This window comes from Haliotis asinina, chromosome 13 (assembly GCF_037392515.1).
Source record: "Haliotis asinina isolate JCU_RB_2024 chromosome 13, JCU_Hal_asi_v2, whole genome shotgun sequence".
Lineage (NCBI taxonomy): Eukaryota > Metazoa > Mollusca > Gastropoda > Lepetellida > Haliotidae > Haliotis > Haliotis asinina.
Genome location: NC_090292.1, coordinates 52,465,300 through 52,487,351, shown reverse-complemented (window position 1 = coordinate 52,487,351; position 22,052 = coordinate 52,465,300). Strand labels below are relative to the sequence as shown.

The window sequence follows — 22,052 nt, the reverse complement described above, 5'->3', positions numbered from 1 at the left end:
TCGTGTTGGATATGTTGGAGGGTTACTACAAGGATGTGTTCGATAACATCGTTATCATGTGCCCTACTCTGAGCATGAATAAAACGTACGCGCGACCTTGGGTGATGACGGACCCGGACGTACACAAAATCAACCCTGGAACACGCCTGCAGGACTGGTTGAAAGCTCTTCACGAGAAATTTAAAGGGGAACCGACGCTGTTCATACTGGACGACTGCAGCGCTAATCGCGAGATAACGAAAAAGAGAGACATGCTATCGTACCTGGCCTTCTCCGGCCGGCATGCAAATCACAGCGTCTGGGTGCTAACGCAGAAGTTCAACTCGGTGTTGAAAGACCTCAGGGAGCAGACGCGATGGGTGGCCTTATTTCACTGCAAGGACAGGGATTCGTTCGAGGAGTGTTTGAGAGAGAACGATGTGATGAGTAAATTAGAACGGGAACGGGTGAAGAAACAGCTCGCTGAAACTAAACACGCTAAGCTCGTGCTAAAGACCGACCAACCAGTAGCATATATAGTATGCTAAAGCTAAGCAAAGCTAAGCAAAGCTAAGCAAAGCTAAGCAAAGCTAAGCATATAGCTATGATATTTGAAGTATTTGTCGTGTGCAACTTAACCTTCATTTCTCTGTGTTTTGTCTGCATCGGGTATTATATAGTTAAAACTAAATCTTACTTGTTATATTATAAGATGGAGTGTGAGGAATTGCTCGAACAGTTGGTACCTGGGGGTACCCCCACTGGGGGTGTGGGGGATTCCCCCAAGCGAGAGAAACTGGTGGCGTTGGCTGTTGGCGGCAAAGCCAAACATTACTTTGGAGACTACACCCCGGATAAAATTCACAAAATGTCAGCCGAAGAAATCGATAAGCTGTACGCTAGATACGAGTCCCGGCTCGGAGCAGAAATGACAAAGACAATAGGATCGGCTATGACCCAGATATACACCGGTATTGTATCCCACTTCCTTCCCATTCCACCAGAGCGCCGACTTTACCTGTGGGAGGACCTCGAGAAAGACCCTTTTATCGAACACGCCGTGAGCTCTATCAGCTGCGGGCTGTACCACAAATATGGTATGTTGTTGGCTCCAGTGACGGCGGCGATTATCACGGCAAAACATTGTCAATTTGAGAGAAAGAATAATAATAATAGTATAGATGGATGCTGCTCCCGAGGTGACGGAAGTGACACAGGAACCAGTGAGGGAAACCCCTCCCGAGGTGAGGGAAGTGACCCCTTCACAAACAGTAACCAGACAGAAGAATCCTAAGAGAGTAGCTGCCGGTAAAAAACGGTGGTGTAACCAACATAAAGTGACCAACCCCCGACTGTTCTTGGTTGTAGGCGTAACTGCTGCCGTGGTTATAACATGGTTATATAGTGGGAGAACTGAGGGAAACTCTGGGGGTACCCCCACGCCGCCGGCAGGCCCCACTGTCGACCCGCATATCATGTTATAATTTTAATATTTTATATCATATACATAATGTCTGAGGGGAAAACGTTCGTCAACGACGCATACCACGCCACAGTGGTCGCCAGTCTAGCCGTAGGGTACGCTCGGTTGACTAAAATGGTCAACTATCAAGCTAGATTTCAACCTGCAGGATATGGGTATGCTCATAATGAACCTTGGTATGGCGATGGCCACAAAAGACATCCTAGTAAAACAAGGGATCATACCTGATAATATAATGAAATAAATATAGGGATGGCCACGATAGCTATGATGGTCGGTGGGGCGTTAGTGAATGCCCTGGCATTTTCCGGGAGTAATTTCCTCTTCTCGAAACTACGAGATGATCACGTGGCTGAAATACAGGAAGAAAGGAAGCGGCACGATCTCGCTACTGAGAAATTACAAAGGGCACAGGCTGAGTACGCTAAAAAACGCCTCCAGAGGATCGATTTTATTAACGAACAACTCCAGCGTGAAAACCATGCCATTAAAACATTCAACGATGTCGATGAAGCAATGAAAGAATACTATCTACTAACTGGTAAACAATTGGAACCGCTCAATAAACCCACACTCGCTCAGTACTACACACCATCCAAGGGACAAATGAATCGTGAACTGGGCTTCATAGTGTTGGGTATAGCAGCTACTGCGTTGGTTGCGAAGCAATTAAATTAAAATACCTATATAAGTAAACATGAGACCCGCTCCATACCGATGCGAATACATACTTATGGGGAAGACCGAGGCCTGTGGTAGGAAATGCAGGAATCAGGGGTTCTGTTGTTTCCATATGGGAAGTCCTAACTACACGTGTTCTGTGTGTGGTATCGGGGTTAAAGGACACTACTGTCTATGTAAAGCTCACGGAGCGAACGTAGTCAGACATCAACTCATCTACGAGAATAAAAAAGGCTACATAAAAGAACGTAGGCGACTGCTCAAGATAGCCACTTAAGGGTTACCTCCCCTTACTGTGAACCAATTAGACATTGGTTCTCTTAGGTGTAAACACGATGTCTACTGTAAGCGAGCTCAAGCGGGTCGCAAAACAGAGAGGTGTGATCGGGTATTCTAGAATGCGGAAGTCAGCATTGTTGAGATTACTAGGTTTAGAAGCCCCTCCTACAGTAAAACAATTAAAAGCTCAAGCAAAACAGCTTGGATACACGGGTTATTCAAACCTGGGGAGAGCCGGGTTAACCGCATTGTTATCACATGCCCCCGTAGCAAAACCTCCCACTGTAAAACAACTGAAAGCCGAGGCACACGATTTGGGTTTAGGCGGGTATTCCCGTATGAGAAAACCACAGCTTGTAGAATTATTACGACAGAATAGAGCTATTGACCTACAGTTCGTGCGCACTGAGCGCGCCGTAGGCAATTATTTGAGAGGTTGGCGCATGCGCGTTGATAGAAACATAGACATTACAGATATCAAGCCTCTGATAGCTGATAAGGTCAACCAGGAACTAAATAACCTAGGAAGTATCAAGTTTCAGATCACAGTGAAAATGTCGCTCGATAAGCAGGTTGGGAGTACCACTGAGTATGTTCAGCCTTACTTCCGAGGTAAACAAGAGGTCGTCACACATGCAGAGACCATTGACGCATCAATCGATACAAGTTTTCAGCAGATACGAGAATACCTAGAACGCTACACACACTTAGGGTCCGGGTGGGCTGTAGATAAAATCGATAATGTCTATCTAGACATAGCTAACTACGTGCCGTTCAGAGGCGGGTCATACCTAGCCTTGCCTCCCTACTATAGGAACAAACATGCCATAGTAAACGTTAAGAATAGAGGAAACGATTGCCTGAGGTTAGCTATCAGGTCAGCCTTATTTCCAGCTGGCAAGAATTCAGATAGGCTTTCTAGCTATCCCCAAGATGATGGGCTTAATTGGGATGGTATAGATGAACCCACCCCAATATCCCAGATCACTAAAGTAGAAAAACAGAATAATCTGGCTATAAATGTCTTTGGGCACGAAGGTAACACAACAATAGTACACAGGGTCAGCCCGGTGAAGGATCGCCAAGTTATCAATATATTCATGATCCAGCGAGGTGAAAAGTATCACTACACGTGGATAAAACATCTCAGCCGGTTGTTGCACGACCAGTCGAAACACGTTGGGGAAAAACACTTTTGTGTACGATGCCTACACGGTTTCAGTCGAGCTGATTTATTAGAATCCCACCGGGATGATTGCCAAGGTGTGGGGCAGACGGCCATACGAGTCGACATGCCTAAGGAAGGTGAAAATATCCTAAAATTCAGTAACCACAAGAACCAAATGTCTGTACCTTATATTATATACGCCGACTTCGAAGCCTTAGTGGCTGCCGCCGGCGAGGCTCCCAGTGGTACCTTTACCCACAAGACACAAGAGCATAAAGCCTGTTCGTTTGGATACATTGTCGTCCGTTGTGACGGGGAAACGAAAGCCCCGGTAGTGTATAGGGGGCCTGACGCGGCTGAAAGGTTTCTAAAGTGTTTGCAGGAGGAAGAAAAAATTATTAGGAATGCATTGTATAGAATCGCTCCCATGCGTATGACCCGAGCCGACAGGCTAGCTCACGCTAGTAGCACTAACTGTCACGTGTGCGACTCACCACTTAACGGTGATTCGGTGAGAGATCACTGCCACATAACTGGTAAGTATAGAGGCGCCGCTCACAACGCGTGCAACCTCAAGCTTAAAATCAACCCTAAGACAATAAACATCCCCGTTGTCTTTCACAACTTGAGAGGGTACGACTCACACTTGATCATGCAGGCCATCGCGAAAATCGATGGTAATATAACGTGCATCCCCAACAACATGGAGAGATACATCTCCTTCAGCTTAAACGGACTTAGGTTCATTGACTCGTTTCAGTTCCTCCTGTCGTCACTCGACAGTCTGGTCAAGGCCAACAATACCTTCCCTATCACCGATCGATACACAGACGCCGAGACTAGACCCCTGCTTATGAGGAAGGGTGTGTACCCCTATGAGTACATGGATAGTTGGGCCAAGTTCACCGAGACCAGACTACCCCCTATTGACTGCTTTTATAGCAAGCTGAATGAGGCGTCCGTCTCACGAGATGATTACTCGCACGCGACTAACGTATGGAATAAACTGGGTTGTAAGAACCTGGGTGATTATCACGACCTGTACTTGAGGACAGATGTACTGCTGTTAGCCGACGTGTTTGAAACGTTTCGGCAGACATGTTTAAAGCAGTATAAACTCGACCCCGCATGGTATTACACCAGCCCAGGTCTGTCGTGGGACGCCTTGCTTAAAAAGACCGGAGTTAATTTGGAATTGCTCACAGATTACGACATGCACCTATTCATTGAGAAAGGCTTGCGAGGTGGGATTTCCATGGCATCCAAACGATACGCGAAAGCAAATAATCAATACGTGAAAGGTTACGATCCTAACAAACCAACCAATCACATTCTATACCTCGACGCAAACAACCTGTACGGCTGGGCCATGAGCCAGTATCTACCTACAGGGGGATTCGAATGGGTACCCCACGTTGATGTTATTGGGGTCGCACCAGATTCGAACAAAGGGTATATCCTCGAAGTTGACTTAGAGTATCCCAAGGAATTACACACATCGCACAACAGCTATCCCCTTGCACCCGAACGTATGAGGGTTAACACAGACTGGATGTCTGAGTACCAACATAACTTGTCAGGTGGGCGTGTGGCAGACGTTGAAAAACTCGTGCCTAACTTAATGAATAAGACCAAGTACATCGTTCACTATCGCAACCTACAGCTGTACCTGTCATTGGGTATGAGGCTGACCAAAATACACAGGGTGCTCATGTTCGACCAGAGCCCATGGATGGAGCCCTACATCAGAATGAACACAGACCTACGAAAAAAAGCCACCAGTGATTTTGAGAAAAATCTCTACAAGCTCATGAATAACTCGGTGTTTGGTAAGACTATGGAAAACCTGAGGAAACGCGTGACCGTGAAGCTGGTTAGATCTAGTGAGGAAGACAAGCTCAGGAAATTGATAGCCAGTCCGGCATTCAACCGTAATAAAATATTTACAGACAACCTGGTTGCCATACACATGAAGAAAAGCCACATAAAATTCAACCGGCCTGTTTACGTGGGGATGAGCATCCTCGATTTATCCAAACACCTGATGTACGACTTTTACTACAACGAGCTCAAGAAACAGTACGGCGACAGGTGTGAAGTACTGTACACTGACACGGATTCCCTGCTGATGGAGATTCGAACCGAGGACGTGTACGAGGACATGAAAAAACACCTCGATTTATACGACACCAGCGACTACCCTAAGACCCATACCCTACACAGTACGGTAAATAAAAAGGTCCTAGGTAAGATGAAGGACGAGTGTGCTGGCACGCCCATAGCCGAGTACATAGGTTTCAGACCTAAGATGTACTCCATACTGAAAGCCGACAATAGTGAGATCCGGAAGGCTAAGGGGGTTAAGAAGTATGTGGTGAAACAACACATCAAACACGCCAGATTCAAGGAAGCCCTGTTCAAGACCCGTACCTTTAGACATAAAATGAACACACTTAGAAGTGATGGGCATAAGATATACGGACTGACTATAAACAAGACGTCCCTATCGCCTATGGACACGAAACGTTGGATAGCTATTGATGGAATAAACACATACGCGTATGGACATGAAAAAATTTGAGGCTATTTACTACAGCCCGCGTGGGTACTGGAAAGGAGCTAGCGCAGTAGATAAGCTAGCTAAACTAGCGCGAGTACCCCCGGAGGAAGCCAAAGCGTGGCTTGAAAAACAAGCCCTGTGGCAGATCTATTTACCGGCACCACGCTACGTGCCTAGAAGGAGGTTCGGTATTAACATACCTAATAGCATTCACCAGGCAGACCTACTGTTCCTACCCCACGATAAGAGGTACAAGTATGCCTTAACCGTAGTGGATGTAGCCAGTCGTTACAAGGAAGCCGAACCCTTGACCACGAAAGATTCGGCCCAGGTAGCCAGAGGATTTGAACGCATATACAAACGCAGCCCACTGACGTGGCCAACAGAGCTGCAAGTTGACCCCGGACGGGAGTTCATGGGTGCCGTGTCACAACTGCTAGCCAAACACGATACAAAGGTCAGGCGTGGCACGGCCGGAGCCCATCGCAGCCAAGCCATAGTTGAGAGATTTAATAGGACTTTGGCTGAGCGCTTGTTCGGCTATCAGTATGCTAGGGAGATGACCACCCCTGGAAAACGATCGACTGAATGGGTCACGAGGTTACCCAAGGTGGTGTCGGCAATCAACCATGAAGTCACCCGTCTCACCGGTAAGAAACCGGCAGACGCTATCAAACTAAAATCAATAGTTGCAGAGTCGGCCGCTCCATTGCGTGGGAAGGAGAAACAGATACCAGATAGGGCCCTAGTGAGGTATCTATACCAGCCGGGGGAACACGAGGGCGATAGCCGTAAGCGGGCCACCGATCCTATATGGTCAGTCAAAACTTACAACATAGATAAAGTGGATATGAAAGCCGACGAACCTAACTTGTACTACTTGAGGGGTGGGCCGGGTAGGGGGTTTGTAAGAGAAGAATTATTGATCGTACCGTACGGCACAGTGTTACCTCCTACCAAGGCACAGTAATTACCGCCAACTTTTTTGTAGTAGGGGTAATAGTAGCAAGAGCTAATGGCCCAACCAAAGCCTTATTTAGTAAATAAGGCTTTGTAGAGACATTTCTTGAAAGTGAGCCAGAACTATCATTCCCTATACTACTTTATCAGCGTGCTTATCTACGTTTCGACAAACTGATCATTGACAACTCCACGTACACATGGGATCTGGAAGGCGCCTGTGTTATTGTTTTGAAAGATCAGCCAATCAGAGGACGGGACGCGCGCACACGTGATAACTGCGGTGACACCAGTCCCGCCTAGAGGTGTGGCCAGGCCTTGAGTGACACTGAAATTAACACGATCAACACGTTCTCTACCCTGTCCTGGAATGTAAACGGGTTATCAAGTAAACTCAAAGACTGCGACTTTATATCTTTTGTGACAAGTTTTGATGTTTTTGGTTTTCTTGAAGTATGGGGTAGCTGTACACTGTCTGACATACAGGAGGAATTTCCCGATTACCTCATATACATAAATCATAGCGATTTTAACCATAGAGGAGGTGTAGCTGTCGGACTTCACCGATCTCTAGAACACGGCATACTTCAAGTAATAACCAGCTTTATGGATATAGTCTGTGTAGTTTTCGATAACACTGTGTTCAATCTACAAAACAATATTTTGTTTTGCTACGTGTATGTCCATCCTGGTTACTCATCAGTAGCTACGGAAACGAGACCTTGTAAAGGTATAGATTACTTAGAACAGTGTCTTACAGAGGTACTGACTGAGTAAACTAACTGTGACGTCAGTCTCCACGGCGATTTGAACGCGAGGACAGGCAACCTGCAAGATTATATCATTGATGACATTAATAAGTATATCGAAGATATGGACTATGTAACTGACTATTTCAACAAATCCAGGTGTTCTACTGATGATGTTATCAATGCGTATGGAGAAGATTTAATTAGGTTATTTTGTGTGTTTGGTATACACATACTCAATGGTAGATTTCCCGGTGATCGTTCTTGGTCGTACACATGTTTTAAGGATAATGGCGCCAGCACGGTAGATTATATACGGTGTTCCACTGACTTATTTACCAACGTTGTTGACTTTAATATTCACATTAGAGACAATTCAGATCATTTCCCTCTCAGTGTGACATTCTCATTTTCCGATACACAAGCAAAAGTGACTGATAATGTTTAGTGCGAGCTGTAGTATACCTATGTTTTCATAGAGAGATGATTGCAGGGAGAGGTTTAATGATTGTTTACGTAATCTGTTAGCTGACTTCAGTGTAGACCAGTGTAGTGACTTGTTGAACCTGAGTATAGACTCTGCAGTGGAAAGACTTACGAACACTCTTCAAGCTTGCACAGCTTGTTTTGGCTTACAGGCAAAACGGCATAACACCCAACAACTCAAATCTAATTTATGACACGATGACGATCGTGAAAAACTGAAATAAAAACTAAAATGTCATATTTGAATGAATTCAGGTTTTCTGGTGATAAAGATAAACTAAATGAGTGTTGTAATACCTTAACACGTGTAGTAAAAAGAAATTTTAATCTGACGAATATCAGATCAACGAACTTGTGAACCTATCTGTGAATAATGACAGCAAAAAGTTTTGGACTACGGTCAAATCGTTGATATGTTCTCGTAGCCAGTCCCCCAATATAAACCTGCGCACGGTGGACAGAATATTTTAAGGATGTATGTAATATTACTAATGTTATTGTGGACACTGAGATGATCAATGATGCTGAAACGTTGTTAGATAATATCAATGGATGTCTTGACGATGATACTGATGTTGATTATGATAGTAATATTGACTGTATTTTGAACGATGACATAAACCATAATGAGATTGAAGCTGCTGTAAAATGTCTAAAGCGTGGCAAGACTGCAGGACCAGACGCTATCGAGGCTGAGATGATTATTTGCTGCGTTCGTCTTCTATGTCCGTATTTGTTACTTATCTTCAATAGAGTACTTGCGTCTGGCACGTATCCACGGGAGTGGTCAAAGGGTATTATTGTACCTTTACATAAGAAAGGTAGTGTTAATAATGTTGATAATTATAGGGGTATCTGGTTAATGGATGTTCTTGGTAAATTGTTTTGTATTGTAATAAATAACCGTCTTCAGCGATTCGCAGAAGTTTACTCTAAAATTCCCGAGGCACAAGTTGGGTTCATTCACAATGTCTCATTCAAAAGTATCTTTCTAAAGGTGGTGGTCGTTTTTATTGTTTGTAGACTTCCGAAAGGCTTTTGATTTCGTTAACACGACACTACTTTGGTACTCACTTTTCAGGTTAAGGGATAAGAGGCAACTTAATCTCAGTTCTAAGGGATATGTATTCCAAAATATTGGTGTCAGTTCGCCATTCCCATCTGTCAATTGGCAGGTATTTCCAATCATTAAGTGGCGTACGTCAGGGTTGTAAGTTTCTCTTTGCGATGCTTATAACAGAATTTCAGGTCACACTGCAGGATTCAGGTCTAACAACAACAACGATGTAGTTCTATCAATAGTTTGTCTGATTCCTTATATTAACAGTACTTTAAATCACTGTTAAATGTGGAAAAGAATCTTACATTCCCTATACCTATACACTTTAGACCACCCATGGTTCTTTACAGGTATAGTAGGTTTAAACTTCCAGTCGATTTTGGAAGATACACAAATGTCCCGAACACTGGATGACTGTAAATTTTGTATATCAAGGGGAAGATATTTTGTTGAATATGAGTTCATATGCATGTATCGCTTGTATGTGACCACTACTCAACCATAAGAATTGTGTATGTATCTTAAACAATTATACAGTCCTGCATTATAACATTTTCAGAGCCGAGTGCAGCCTTAAACAACAAACCAACCAACATCTTTTATCTGAAAACTTTGACAGACAGACCTCTGATGCTGTATATAACTCATGTCTATATTTATGTTAAACAGCCAAGGGAATTGTAATTGATTGCTTCACTGACATATGCTTGTGTCATGCAATCCAGCATTGTCTGTATTAAACTGTTTATTGTGATTTTAATAACAAGAGGTATCAAAATTGAATGTATCCCTCTCCCCACCCCTCTCCAACACCAGATAGAGCTACAGTGTTTTTATGTAATAGGAAATGGACACATTATGAAATATCAATGACTGTTCTTTTACTTAAGATGTCTTCAACAAACATGAGCCCCATCTTGGAGCGTTGTGTATCAGTGTCTTTTAGACAAGCACACTTTCCTTTCATGAATGGGCTCTTTCAAAAGAAGCAAATACACACACAGTTATCAATATTTCATGATGTATCTGTTTTCCTATCGTATACAAAACTGTAGCTGTATATGGTTTGGGGAACTGGGTATATTCAATGTTATATATAATGCTCCAGTATGTAATCAACCTCCCAGTAGCATCACCCAGATATTGCCATACCATGAGTACTGTGAAACTTTTGAAGATCAATTGCACCATGATGTGGCTCAGTGTTATATTGAAAAGATATATACCAAATAAATACCAATAACATACCAAATGAATGCAAATAAAGAATGCGAAAACATTGTTGAGTGAATCATTTATATGTCTCAAAAGTGTTAGATCTAATTATTATTACTTATGATAATGTAACGTAAATACATTTTCTAGTTACAATGTCTGGGCTTTCAGTTTGTTTCCAACACACATAACAGGAGAAAATAGGGCCAAATCAACGAATTACACGTCATCAAATTCCCCCAAAATGAAGATGCTAACTATTTTCAATCAGTGTGGTCGTTCAGATATATGTTTTATGTGTACCATCTCGTGGTAATAGCGAGCTGACACAAAATATCAAAGCACCTGTCGGTGATGAAAGTAGGAGGTGTGTCATTGTTTACATATCGCCTGTGTAGCAACGATTTTCGTGTCTCGAAACTGCTTAAATAACGTTTTCCAACACTAAAAGTAACGATGGCCGTTGTTCTGGTGACGTACACTTTGCCATAGTATCGATGAAAATGCTATGAAAGACTTCTAACCACCCGTCCTCGGACTTTTCTATAGTAAATGTATGGCGCGTCTCCCTGCAGTGAACGCCGCCATGCGGCAGTGGTTGCCTGGGTCTGTGTCGGAGCGTTAGTGCAGGCGCATCAGACCCAGGGAACCAGGCTGTATGAAGCATTGCCATAGGTAATGTTACATGCCAGCCTGTAGACTACTAGATGTTGAGACAGTTGAACACGAATGACGCAGCAGAGTCACAGTTGATGAAGAGGCCTAAGTGGAGGGTGATATAGAACGAAGGTACTGATTATGTAATGGCTTGCATAAAGCTTTCGCTCCTTCCATAGTGCCGACAATAGGTGAAGTCTTCAACTTCAACTTCAAGTTCAACTTCATTTATTCTCCAAAGACCACCAATAGTGGTATGAGAATACATGGTACACACATCAATCTTTACATACAGTCAAAATGGCGGCAGAGTATGACAATATGACAATATATTATAACAAATCAGTTGATGATATGACATGTCTGAGTTTTTTTCCAGCGCCCGGTTTCAATTGGTAGCCAATGATTGGAAGTTCTGAATTTTAATAATGGAAAATAAATATGTTTGGGCAATAATAGAAAGGCTTCAAATGAGGGTAGAGTTTTAATATATTTATAATATTGTCCCATAGAGCTCATTTCTATTTTATTCCTCCAATCTTGCAAAAAATGATCTCTTAACCTGCATTCTACCATATTCAACAACCATGTTCGACTAAAATTACTAGGGAACATATAGACATTGCTAAGTCCGCATGAGTTTAAAATATTTTCAACAAATTTAAGCCAAGGATGGGAATGATTAGTTAATACACTATCTAGTGACATGAGATTATAGACTATCTGCGATAATTTGGATTGGGACATGGTCGTAGCAAGTTTATGCCAATAACTAATCATTCTTTTAGATACATGAATACTGATAGGACATCTTCCGAATTCACCATATAAGAAGTAATTTGGTGTAGACATTCTGAGACCCGAGGCCAGTTTTAAAAATTTTATATGTACGGTTTCAAGTATTTCAATTTTACCATGGCCCCAAAATTCAGAGCCATACAACATGATAGGCAAAATCATGATATCAAACGCTTTAAGTACACAGTGTAGTGGTAAGTCATTATTTCTTGCCAATTTCAACAACAAAAACATACATTTTTTGCCTGTGTAGCAAGTACATTAATACCGAAGGAATCCTTTCTATTTTTGTGAAAATTAAACCCCAGGTAGTTATAATTATCTACTATTTCAAGTTCATTTGTGCCATAATGAAACGATAGCTTATTTACTCTACACTTCCCACTTCCAAAAATAACAACTTTAGTTCTATCACTATTTACAGTCAGTCTCCACATCTGGCAATATCCATGAAACTGGTCCAGGGACCTTTGCAGGGATGCTGCTGAGGTAGCAAATAGTAAGGTGTCGTCTGCATATAAAAGTACCAGAAGCTGTATGTAGATTACATTCATATCATAGTTATTAACGCCATTACAATCAAATGTTTTGAACCATAATTCTAAATCATTTATGAAAATAGAGAACAATAAAGGAGAGAGATTTTCTCCTTGTCGGACCCCCGAGAAACTTGGAAAAGATGCCGATTTTTCATAGTTAAACTCTATACTTGATTTGATGTTAGAGTACATATTTTGAACTAATGTATAAAACTTTCCCTGAATACCATAAGATAACATTTTTGACCAAAGACCAACTCTCCAGACATTATCGAATGCTTTAGAAACGTCAATGAAAGCACAGTACAGCTTGTACTTATTATGTTTTAGAAATTCAATGACTGGGTTTAGAACAAACATATTGTCTATCGTAGAGTAACCTTTACGAAATCCGGCTTGACAAGGTGATAATAAAGAATTGGTATCTAAGAATCTGGATAATCTACAGTTAAGTATGATAGTAAAAAGTTTTCCAAGACAACTTAAGATTGTAATCGGTCTATGTGAACTCGGATCACGTGAGTCATCTTTACCTGTGTAGATGGGTTTGATGACTCCAATTAACCATGATTCTGCAACTTCTCCTGTGTCCAATACAACATAAAAAGATTTTCTAGGAATGGGAGAAATAAATCTATGGAATCAATCATGTAATCATTTTCTATAAGATCCTCACCTGATGCTTTGTTTCTTTTTAGTTGTGAGACTACATCGGAGATTTCCTTCTGTGTTATGGCAGCGTTAAGAGTTGAGCAGTTTATGTGTACATCCGTATCAGTAATATGTTCAGAGACTGTATCATTACACCCTTGTGCGTTAATGTTCTTCAAGTATTCATATGATTCCTTGAAGAATCATTATGTGTCGGTTTCCGTTTATGCAGTAATTTCCAGTATTCCCTTGGGTTCTTCTGTTTATGTCGAATTTCGGTGGCTAGTTTACACTTGTATCTATTCATATGTTTGTTCATACATTTGTTATACTCCTTAGCTGCATGGCGGTAGTAGATAGGATTTGCATCATTCCTTTGTTTTCGATATTTCTTTCTAGTTTTATGGTAGTGTCTACGTTTCTGAATACATTCTTTTCCAAACCAGGGTTTGTTACATTTACTGTTCTTATAATCACAAGTATAATTAGGTGGACGAGAAGGACGTATGCCAAGAGTATTCCGAGCTGCGTTTGTAAGAACATCTGAGAAAACCACGGTTGCTTTGTTTACTAATTCATTTACCTTCGTATTGTCAGCAGCCACTTCATTTAATAATATGCTTATCTCGTCTATTTGGATAATATCAATATTGCTCCTGTATTGGTCCTTTTTTGAAGAGTCATGTCTTTTTGGTTTCATCGATGTAATTACAGGTTTATCAGTAAATGATTAAGATGCCTTAGTATGCAATCTCCTATTCATGTTTGATAACGAGAATGCTATAGGACAGTGTACATCTGAATAGAGAGGGGGAAAATCAACAATTTCAAAGTTCCTAATATATGGTAAACATCTATTAGAACATATGACATAATCAACAGTGCTTGTGTTCTTACAAGTAACTTTTCCTAACTTTGCATCTTTATCCATTCTACCGTTACATATGAGTAAATTGAAATGTTTGCAGATATCAATCAGTTTATGTCCGTAATTATTTATTTTATTTCTGTCGTACGAGTATCGCTTTAGCAGGATAAGAAGCTCTTCTAAAACAATTTCAGGATCTAAGTCATGTGACATTTCATCAGTGTCTATATTTAACTCTTCTAACAAATGTTTATCTAAACTTAAATAATCACACAATGTTCCAGTACGGGCATTAAAGTCACCGGTAAGAATGGCAATTTCAGATTGAGAATACAAGTATAACAGTGCCCGTTCTAACTAACCGAACATGTCAGTAGTGGTGTACTTGGATCCTTCAGGGGGGAGGTACACGACGCCAATCATAATATCGTCTGTTAAAAGCTACCTTGGATATGTTAAAACACAGAATATATTCTGAATCAAAATCTGCTAAAGAGATATATTTGGAGAAACAGTCTTTAACTGCTAGACCAATACCCCCTGAGCGTTTCTCACCCTGGGCTCTGTGCTTCAAAAACAGTTTGTAGCCATCAATTTCAATATCATCAAGTACATCTGTTTTAGTTTCTTGAAGGGCAACAAAGTTAAAATTATTTACAAGTTCCAACAATTCTGGAAAATTAAGTATATTTCTCAGTCCACAAACGTTTACACTTAGAACGCTAATTGACCTGGTTTATTAATAAATAAGTGTGAGTGCTCATTTTCAGATGGAACAGTTTCGCAAGAAATGTTAGTTTGTGTACCCAGTGGACAAGACTCTCCATCATGCCACCCACGTGGTAGTTCTAGGGTGCGACCTGTCGGATTCATAGTACTTGAGTCGCCGCTATCAAGTTCACTGGGACTGTTCTCGAACGAGAGTTCATGGCTAAAAGACGATTCTCACTACGAGACTGATAACATGAATGTAATCCGTGATATATTTAGATGGAGTCTACTGGTCAGCAAACATGTGATGATGCTCAACCAGCAATTTCTCAGCCATGAGAGAAGTGGAAATCCCAATTTCGTGTTACTTAATCCTTCATCATTCGCATTTGAATCCAAACGGACTGTAGTTGCTGTGGATCTAAGGTGTTTCTGTGGAGCGCAAGTTATAATATTGAATATAAAGACAAGAGATGATATGAGAGGAAATTGCAGCTGTCTATGACTAATATCTATCTCGGATGTAAAGTGACCACAGGGAAATGGATTGTAGCATTGGTGTCTACCATTAATGAGCTTGCATGTTTTCGAAGCTAACATGGCCCCAGATGTAAGGTGAATTAAGAGCACTATCAATTTATCATTGATCACTGATCAAAGCTCCTTCTTTTTATGCTGGACAGGGACTTGATTCATTGGTCTCGAATGTTTTCAACTTGTAACTCGCTTCAGTTGAGTGCTGCCCACAAATATAGGGTAAGATTGTTAACTTTAGTCTCAGATCAAAGTCTTTTTCGCCACCATTTGTATCAGTTCTAAGATGGACGTGAAACACCAGATAATGTGCACTGGTGTAGCATATTTGGAAAACATAAATGATGACGAAAACATCTGTACAAATACATACAGAGATAGTAGATGAAGAGCTTCGAAATTTATGTTAGGTGAGTATATGAGCGATCATATCAAAAATACTGGATATTACCTTCTACGCAAACCTCTTTTCCAGATCGAGTCTTCAAATATCGTTGACCTGCGTTGCACATACCAGATGGAACCTCAAAAACGAAGAAGGAAGAATCAGGTTATGTTGTCCTCTATACCTCATCTAATAATATAAATTTTGAATATATACATATGAATATATATAGTCTGGTTCATAATTATTGAGAATTTTTCTTCTTACTTTGAGCTATCCTAACACCTCAACTGATTCACTGATACTTAAAACTAAGTAATGGTATAAGGGAGGTAACTCATCTTGGCCTACTGAGTATAGTACAATTAGAGTTACCTCCCCTGAATTTGTAGCAGACGTCATTTTCCTCAGCACTGTCAACAATGTCTGCTGAAGATAAAAGAAGGTTGATTTTTGAGTTGTGTAATCAAGGAATTGATGATGTAAATACACTGGCAGAGAGAACAGGAACTCCTCTTTCTACTGTGTATAGGATTAGGAAGAAATTTAAAGAGGGAAAGGATTTTGGGCATTAGAAAGGAGCAGGGAGACCCAGAAAATTGGACTTCTCAGATCGCGTCCGGCTGGGAATTTTAGCGTCTAAAAAGCAAAGGGCAAGCATCTCCAACATCAGGTATGAAATGATAGAAAGGGGATCAACAGTTGTATCAAAATCTACAGTTAGAAGAAATTTGATTGATCTTGGATGGGAGAAAAAGACTGGAATTCTTTCTCCTCTCATGAAACAAGAACATAAAGACAGGCGTGTTGAGTGGTGTTTGGCACATGAAAACTTTGACTGGGAAAATGTGATTTTTACTGATGAAAGCTCAATATGGGTCTATCCCAATAATGTGAAAATATTGACAAAGTCTGCGTCAGCACCGTTGTATCGACGACCTAAATACAGCCCAAAGTTTCATGCATGGGGAGGGATATCCTTATTAGGAACGACCCCGCTGAGTGTGTTTGAGGGAAATCTGAAGTCAACGCTACACTAACATATTAGATAATTTTCTGCTTCCAAGTGCACATGTGTTTTATGGAAATGACTGGATTTTGCAGCAAGATAATGATCCTAAACACACCGCAAAACATGCGAAGCAGTGGTTTCAGGAGAAATATGTGACTGCATTACCATTTCCTGCATATAGTGCTGACTTAAATCCCATTGAGAACATTTGGGGGATGATGAAGGAATGTGTGAATCAAAAGGGGTTGACAAAAATTGAAGACATGAAGAGAGAAGTGGTCCGATACTGGGACAGCGTAACTCACGAGACACTAACCTCTCTGATAGGAAGTATGCCTACCCGTCTTAGACTGTGCCGTGAAGCTCAAGGAGACTTGATAAAATATTAAATTGTTACCTACACAACATGAAAAGGTCAGTTCACTTTCACAATACATTCAATTTTATCTGATTTGTTCTCGTTTAATAATATGAAATGCTTTAGCTATTCTCAATAATTTTGAACCATACTGTATATGAACCATATTATCCTTCTAGTGATTTGATTGACATTGCCGGTACTACGCTGCATGTTTAAATATACATTAGGGTATAGCTCCCTGTTATTCACATTTGGATCCTTCTGTTGTATGTATCACTCCTAATTAAATACTCCTATTAACTTCATGATTGTGAACACTTCTCAGCGTGATGACTACAATAGCCCAACACTGATGGCTGACGTTCAGGCGAGATTTAGGTCACGTAGCTCAGTTTAAAATGTTTCCACTTCACACGCGTTTTTCATGAATTTCATTGCTGCATTTGAAACAAATCCTCAAGTGAGAAGAATTAAATTTGGTTTCCAACTTGATTCTATCGTACTTTGTTTATTTTCTGACTCGTTATAGGAAAGACAGTCCCTCTACGCAGCATACATTTTGCTGGAGTGAAGCCAATCACCAGTATGATGTATATATTAATCCAGATTGTATCACCTATTTCAGCACGGCTCCCTTGGGAGGTGCATTCGCCGCCTTACACGCGCATGCTGTATGTCGTTGGATAGCAGAATCATGGAGCACCAAGGAGAACTTTTCCGTTTGGTTTTTGGCAAATTTATAGCCGAGCAATTAAGATTTCTGTGATTTCATTCTGACTGAATTTCTACCACAGAAGTCTCGGTGGAAGATTTTTCTTCCATTCAGCCTCCGGTGGAAGTCGCTCGCTCCATTGTATTTTGGAAGCCTTTTACTTTGTTATACCTATGCATGTTATACATCGTTGGAAACTCGAGGAAACGCTCTCTCCGAAAATGCAAACGTGAATCTTATGCTGCCCCTGGTAAACAGTCCGCATTGAATCTCCTACATGATGGTTTGTGTAATTTTCTTGAACTTCAATTCTTCTTTATCGTCTCACCATCATCCGGCCATGATGTAATGGCAGCCACAGTTACGAGTCACCTCAGAAAATGCATTTGTATAGTGCGTTTAAAGGCCATTTAAAACGCCCACGTTGCGCATTTAGTGATGGAGCTATATAGGTATTAATGTGCGAAATGCAACAGATACCGGAGGTGATATGAATTTATGAATTGGCGGAATTTAGATGAATCTGTACACTGGCTGCACCGGCGTCGTTAATATTTACAACTATAAAGCATTTGCAAGATCATTTATGTGGGATTCTGGAAATATGTAACATGCGGGTGTGCAACATTAGATAGTCGAGCTACACAAGAATCAATATACTTGACAGAGCTAAAGTTTGGAATAAAGCCATAAAAGCAATACCTGTAGTCTTAATATTTAAACTTTTACTGTGGTGGAAAGCCCTTGAAAGTGCGGTTCTGCCCATGTGTAATGTGCATTCGAGTCGCGTCTGATAATCAGGCAATGCGCGTCATTATGTAACAGCACTTGCGCTCATAGCCCGTGAAGTATTCGGGGATCTGGCGCGCGTCTCCCATCCGTATTACGGCGCTTATAATTTCACGATCCATCATCCAAAATTTAATGTATAAAATGCATCGCAAAGCCCTTCCAAGTGCAGCTCTTCCAAGTTATAATGTGCATTCCAAGCACGTCTGATAATCAGATGGTACTAAACATTACATCTTAGCTGTCAAATACTTTCACAGTTACTGCCAAACATATGTTAAAATGTCACCAATTTGCGTAGGTTTACAAGTGCCACACATTGTTCATATATAGGTGTCCGTAGCCAGTATAAACGCGAAGAGACCCGTAAATCTGTTACAGAATTCAGAGATGAAACCAGACAACCGCCGCCCATTTCCGTTGTTCAAAAGGGGTACACTGATCCTGCAACCAGACTGGAGGTGAGGGACATCCTGGACCGGGCCAAGGCAGATCAACTTCCATCTGATGACGGTAAGCGCCTGGTGATGTGGTACTTCTCTTGTGGGATAATTCAACTTGGACATGCCCAAAGACCTTCAGTGGCGTCGTGTATGATTTCAATAAGGCTCGGCGTGATGCCGGGAGGTTCCAAATTTGTGTTGCATAGGAGGCGAGGGGACGATCCCGCGAGGTGTGCCGATGATTGTGAAAGGGTAGGTGGCGCACCCCACACCCGTCACACCCGTTCGACAGGAGGCTCAAAGCCGATTTGGTGGTAATTGTTCAAGATTTGCCGAGTCAAATATTTGCGATTCCCTAATAGTCCTAGGGCTGTTCCAGAAAATATGACTTTCGTTGCACCCCTGTTCCAACATAGGTTTTTGACATTTTCATAATATTTGGAGTGTATATATATGATTTTAAAACATTAACCAAAAATAAAAGTGTCTGTTCTATTAAAAAATCAATTATTATTACTGAGGGCACAATACAAATCACCAACTGATGAAAAAACACTCTATGTTATATGTAAATCAATTTGCTAAGCATCTTCTCAGAGATTAGCACAAACCTGCAAAATTAACCTGGAAACATAATGATAACATTCACACAGATGTTTAAAGTTAAATATTTGCAAAATAATTTTATTCTTCACAAATTCATTGTGTTGTTACAGCAATTTGCTCCTGATGATTTTTCTTGTTTTACCTGATCAAATGTGTGTGGTTGCAAGTTATACCATATACTTATCAACATTTTCGCATATTCAAGAGCTCTTGAGTAATATAAGAAGGTGTCTGCAGCTGATTTCCATCTGTGCAACACTGTGAATAGTTGGTTCGCTGTCTTTCTGAGAGGACTAATGGCAGCAAAAGACGTGCGTAACAGTTTAGTGCGATGATTCTCAGTCAAAATCCAAGTCATCTTCAGATAATAAGTTGTCTTCATCCATATCTGTAGTCGTGTTTGTCTGATTCTGACATTCGTTGCTATTGCAGTGACAAGCACCGGTGCATCTTAGTTGTTTGACCCTGCATGTGCAACGAATACTGGCACAATTCTGACATTTTCAGCTAACACATTCAAGGGCAGCTTTTGGAGCTGCTCGGGTATCCATCCAGTGTATTATAATGTCTCTATCAATCCTCCACCATTCAAATGGGAAGAAACCACTTCTGATTTTGTTTCTAAACAATGCCGCCAAATAGCTGCCTGGCAATTGACACGTTTAATGTGTTTCTCACATGCATCACTGCATGGCGGCAAATTTTCTGGATCTGTTGTGGGTGACCCGAACAGCGCTAGCCGTAGTTTGTTGAGACCAAGTTCGGGTTTGCCTCCACATAGGACACAAACAGCCGATTCACCCTCTCTCAATAGAGCTTCATCAGTTACAAGTGATTTACCCAACTGTGCCATGCTGTGAAACCTTGGTGAGACTTTACCAATTTTAGACCCTTCGCCTTGCCACGCCCAACAAAAGCACTTGCTGAACCACATCCACTGAATGCATGATAGCCTATCAAAGCTTCAAACACATCTCGCCCAAGGATAGGCCCAATGGATGTGAGACTGATGTACCGAGTTCTTTGTTTTGTGCCTGTTTTGAATATCATATGTACAGGTATGAAATGGCTCATGCCTATGGCAATCACGGCAGCATCTGTGTCTGGTGACTTAAGTACTATTGAGCTAGAACCACGGCTGGCTGCATGCGCTGCATGTAGAGGTAAGCGAGTATCCGCTTCCTCGTGGCTGCCATACAGCTCATGTATGCTTTCCGATGTTATCTGGTTTCTCTCATCATTGACTCTGAGTCGGTGACACTCTTCGCCATTAGTTACAAACAGTGTCCGTTTGTTTAGTTAATATGCATAGCTGGGGTTTTGCCATTCTGTAACCAAAAACTGTGTCAGTTCACGCTTGAACTGTGCATAGATTTTCTGATTCCTTGAATGAATGGTGGTCCCCAGCGATCCTTGCGCAGATGCAGTTCTGTGTTCTCTCTCTACGTTCTTGATTGAAATAGCTGGATATGTGTTCACAACCCAGGCAATTCTTGAACAGATACCAACACCTCTCAGAATATAGCTCAAGACTAGCTGTGACAACTCCCTGTAGGTCATAACTGTATCTAGCTTAAGTGCCTGTAGGACGGTCATTGCATCAATAATCCATGTACTATCACAAGGTACTACATTTACAGGTTCAGAATTTTCTCAAGCTCTCTTCCAGTTGATTTTGAAATACAATGTCCAAAGAGGTTTAATGTTGACACTAGTTCCATGCTACCTGTGAGATGATGTACTGAAACAGCCAATAATACATGCTTTGGAGTATTGAGGCCCTTGCTTCAATATGCATGGCTTCTGGGACAATATCAGAAAATATCATCTCAGATTCACTTCGAAACTTTGGATGCCAGGAAGAAATTGTCTTTCCAAATGTCTTAATGATATGTTTCTTCAGTTTTTCTGACCTGTAATTTGGCTGATCGATGCCCACATCTTGAAGAATTTCAATACATCTATCTCTAACACCTGACATCTTCCAAACTTCACAACCATCAACGATTCCATTTATAATTTCATTTGAAAGACGTTTGAATGCCTCATCATAAGCATTGTCTGTGGATGTGTTTTCTTGGACAAAGGTAAGACTAAATTTACTGTGGGTATAAGAACTACGACATGATCTATGCACAAGTACATCACCAGCAATACTATCAGTTCCTCCTCTTGCACCTCCTGACAGCTGCATGAGTACCCTATGTTCATTTCTAATTGTTGCAGCATGCCGTAATGTTTCAACAGCTGAGTACAAAGTCATTGGGCTGGCAGTTTCCAATTTGCGTCTGTCTCCACGTAGACGTTTGTCCTTCTGGCAAATGATACCCTTCAATATATCTGATTGAGAAACACTGGATCGTGTC

The 22,052-nt window shown here is 41.3% G+C and overlaps 1 protein-coding gene across 1 annotated transcript in view; it reads right to left on the bottom strand.

Moving 5' to 3' along the window:
• The window catches only part of LOC137259682 (poly [ADP-ribose] polymerase tankyrase-1-like), a 41,151-nt gene extending 20,612 nt beyond the window's left edge, over nt 1-20,539 (bottom strand). The window contains exon 1 of the mRNA XM_067797280.1: nt 20,365-20,539. Within this exon, the coding sequence (XP_067653381.1) occupies nt 20,365-20,539 (175 nt within the window). The remainder of the gene's footprint in view (nt 1-20,364) is intronic.
• Nucleotides 20,540-22,052: the final 1,513 nt, after the last annotated feature.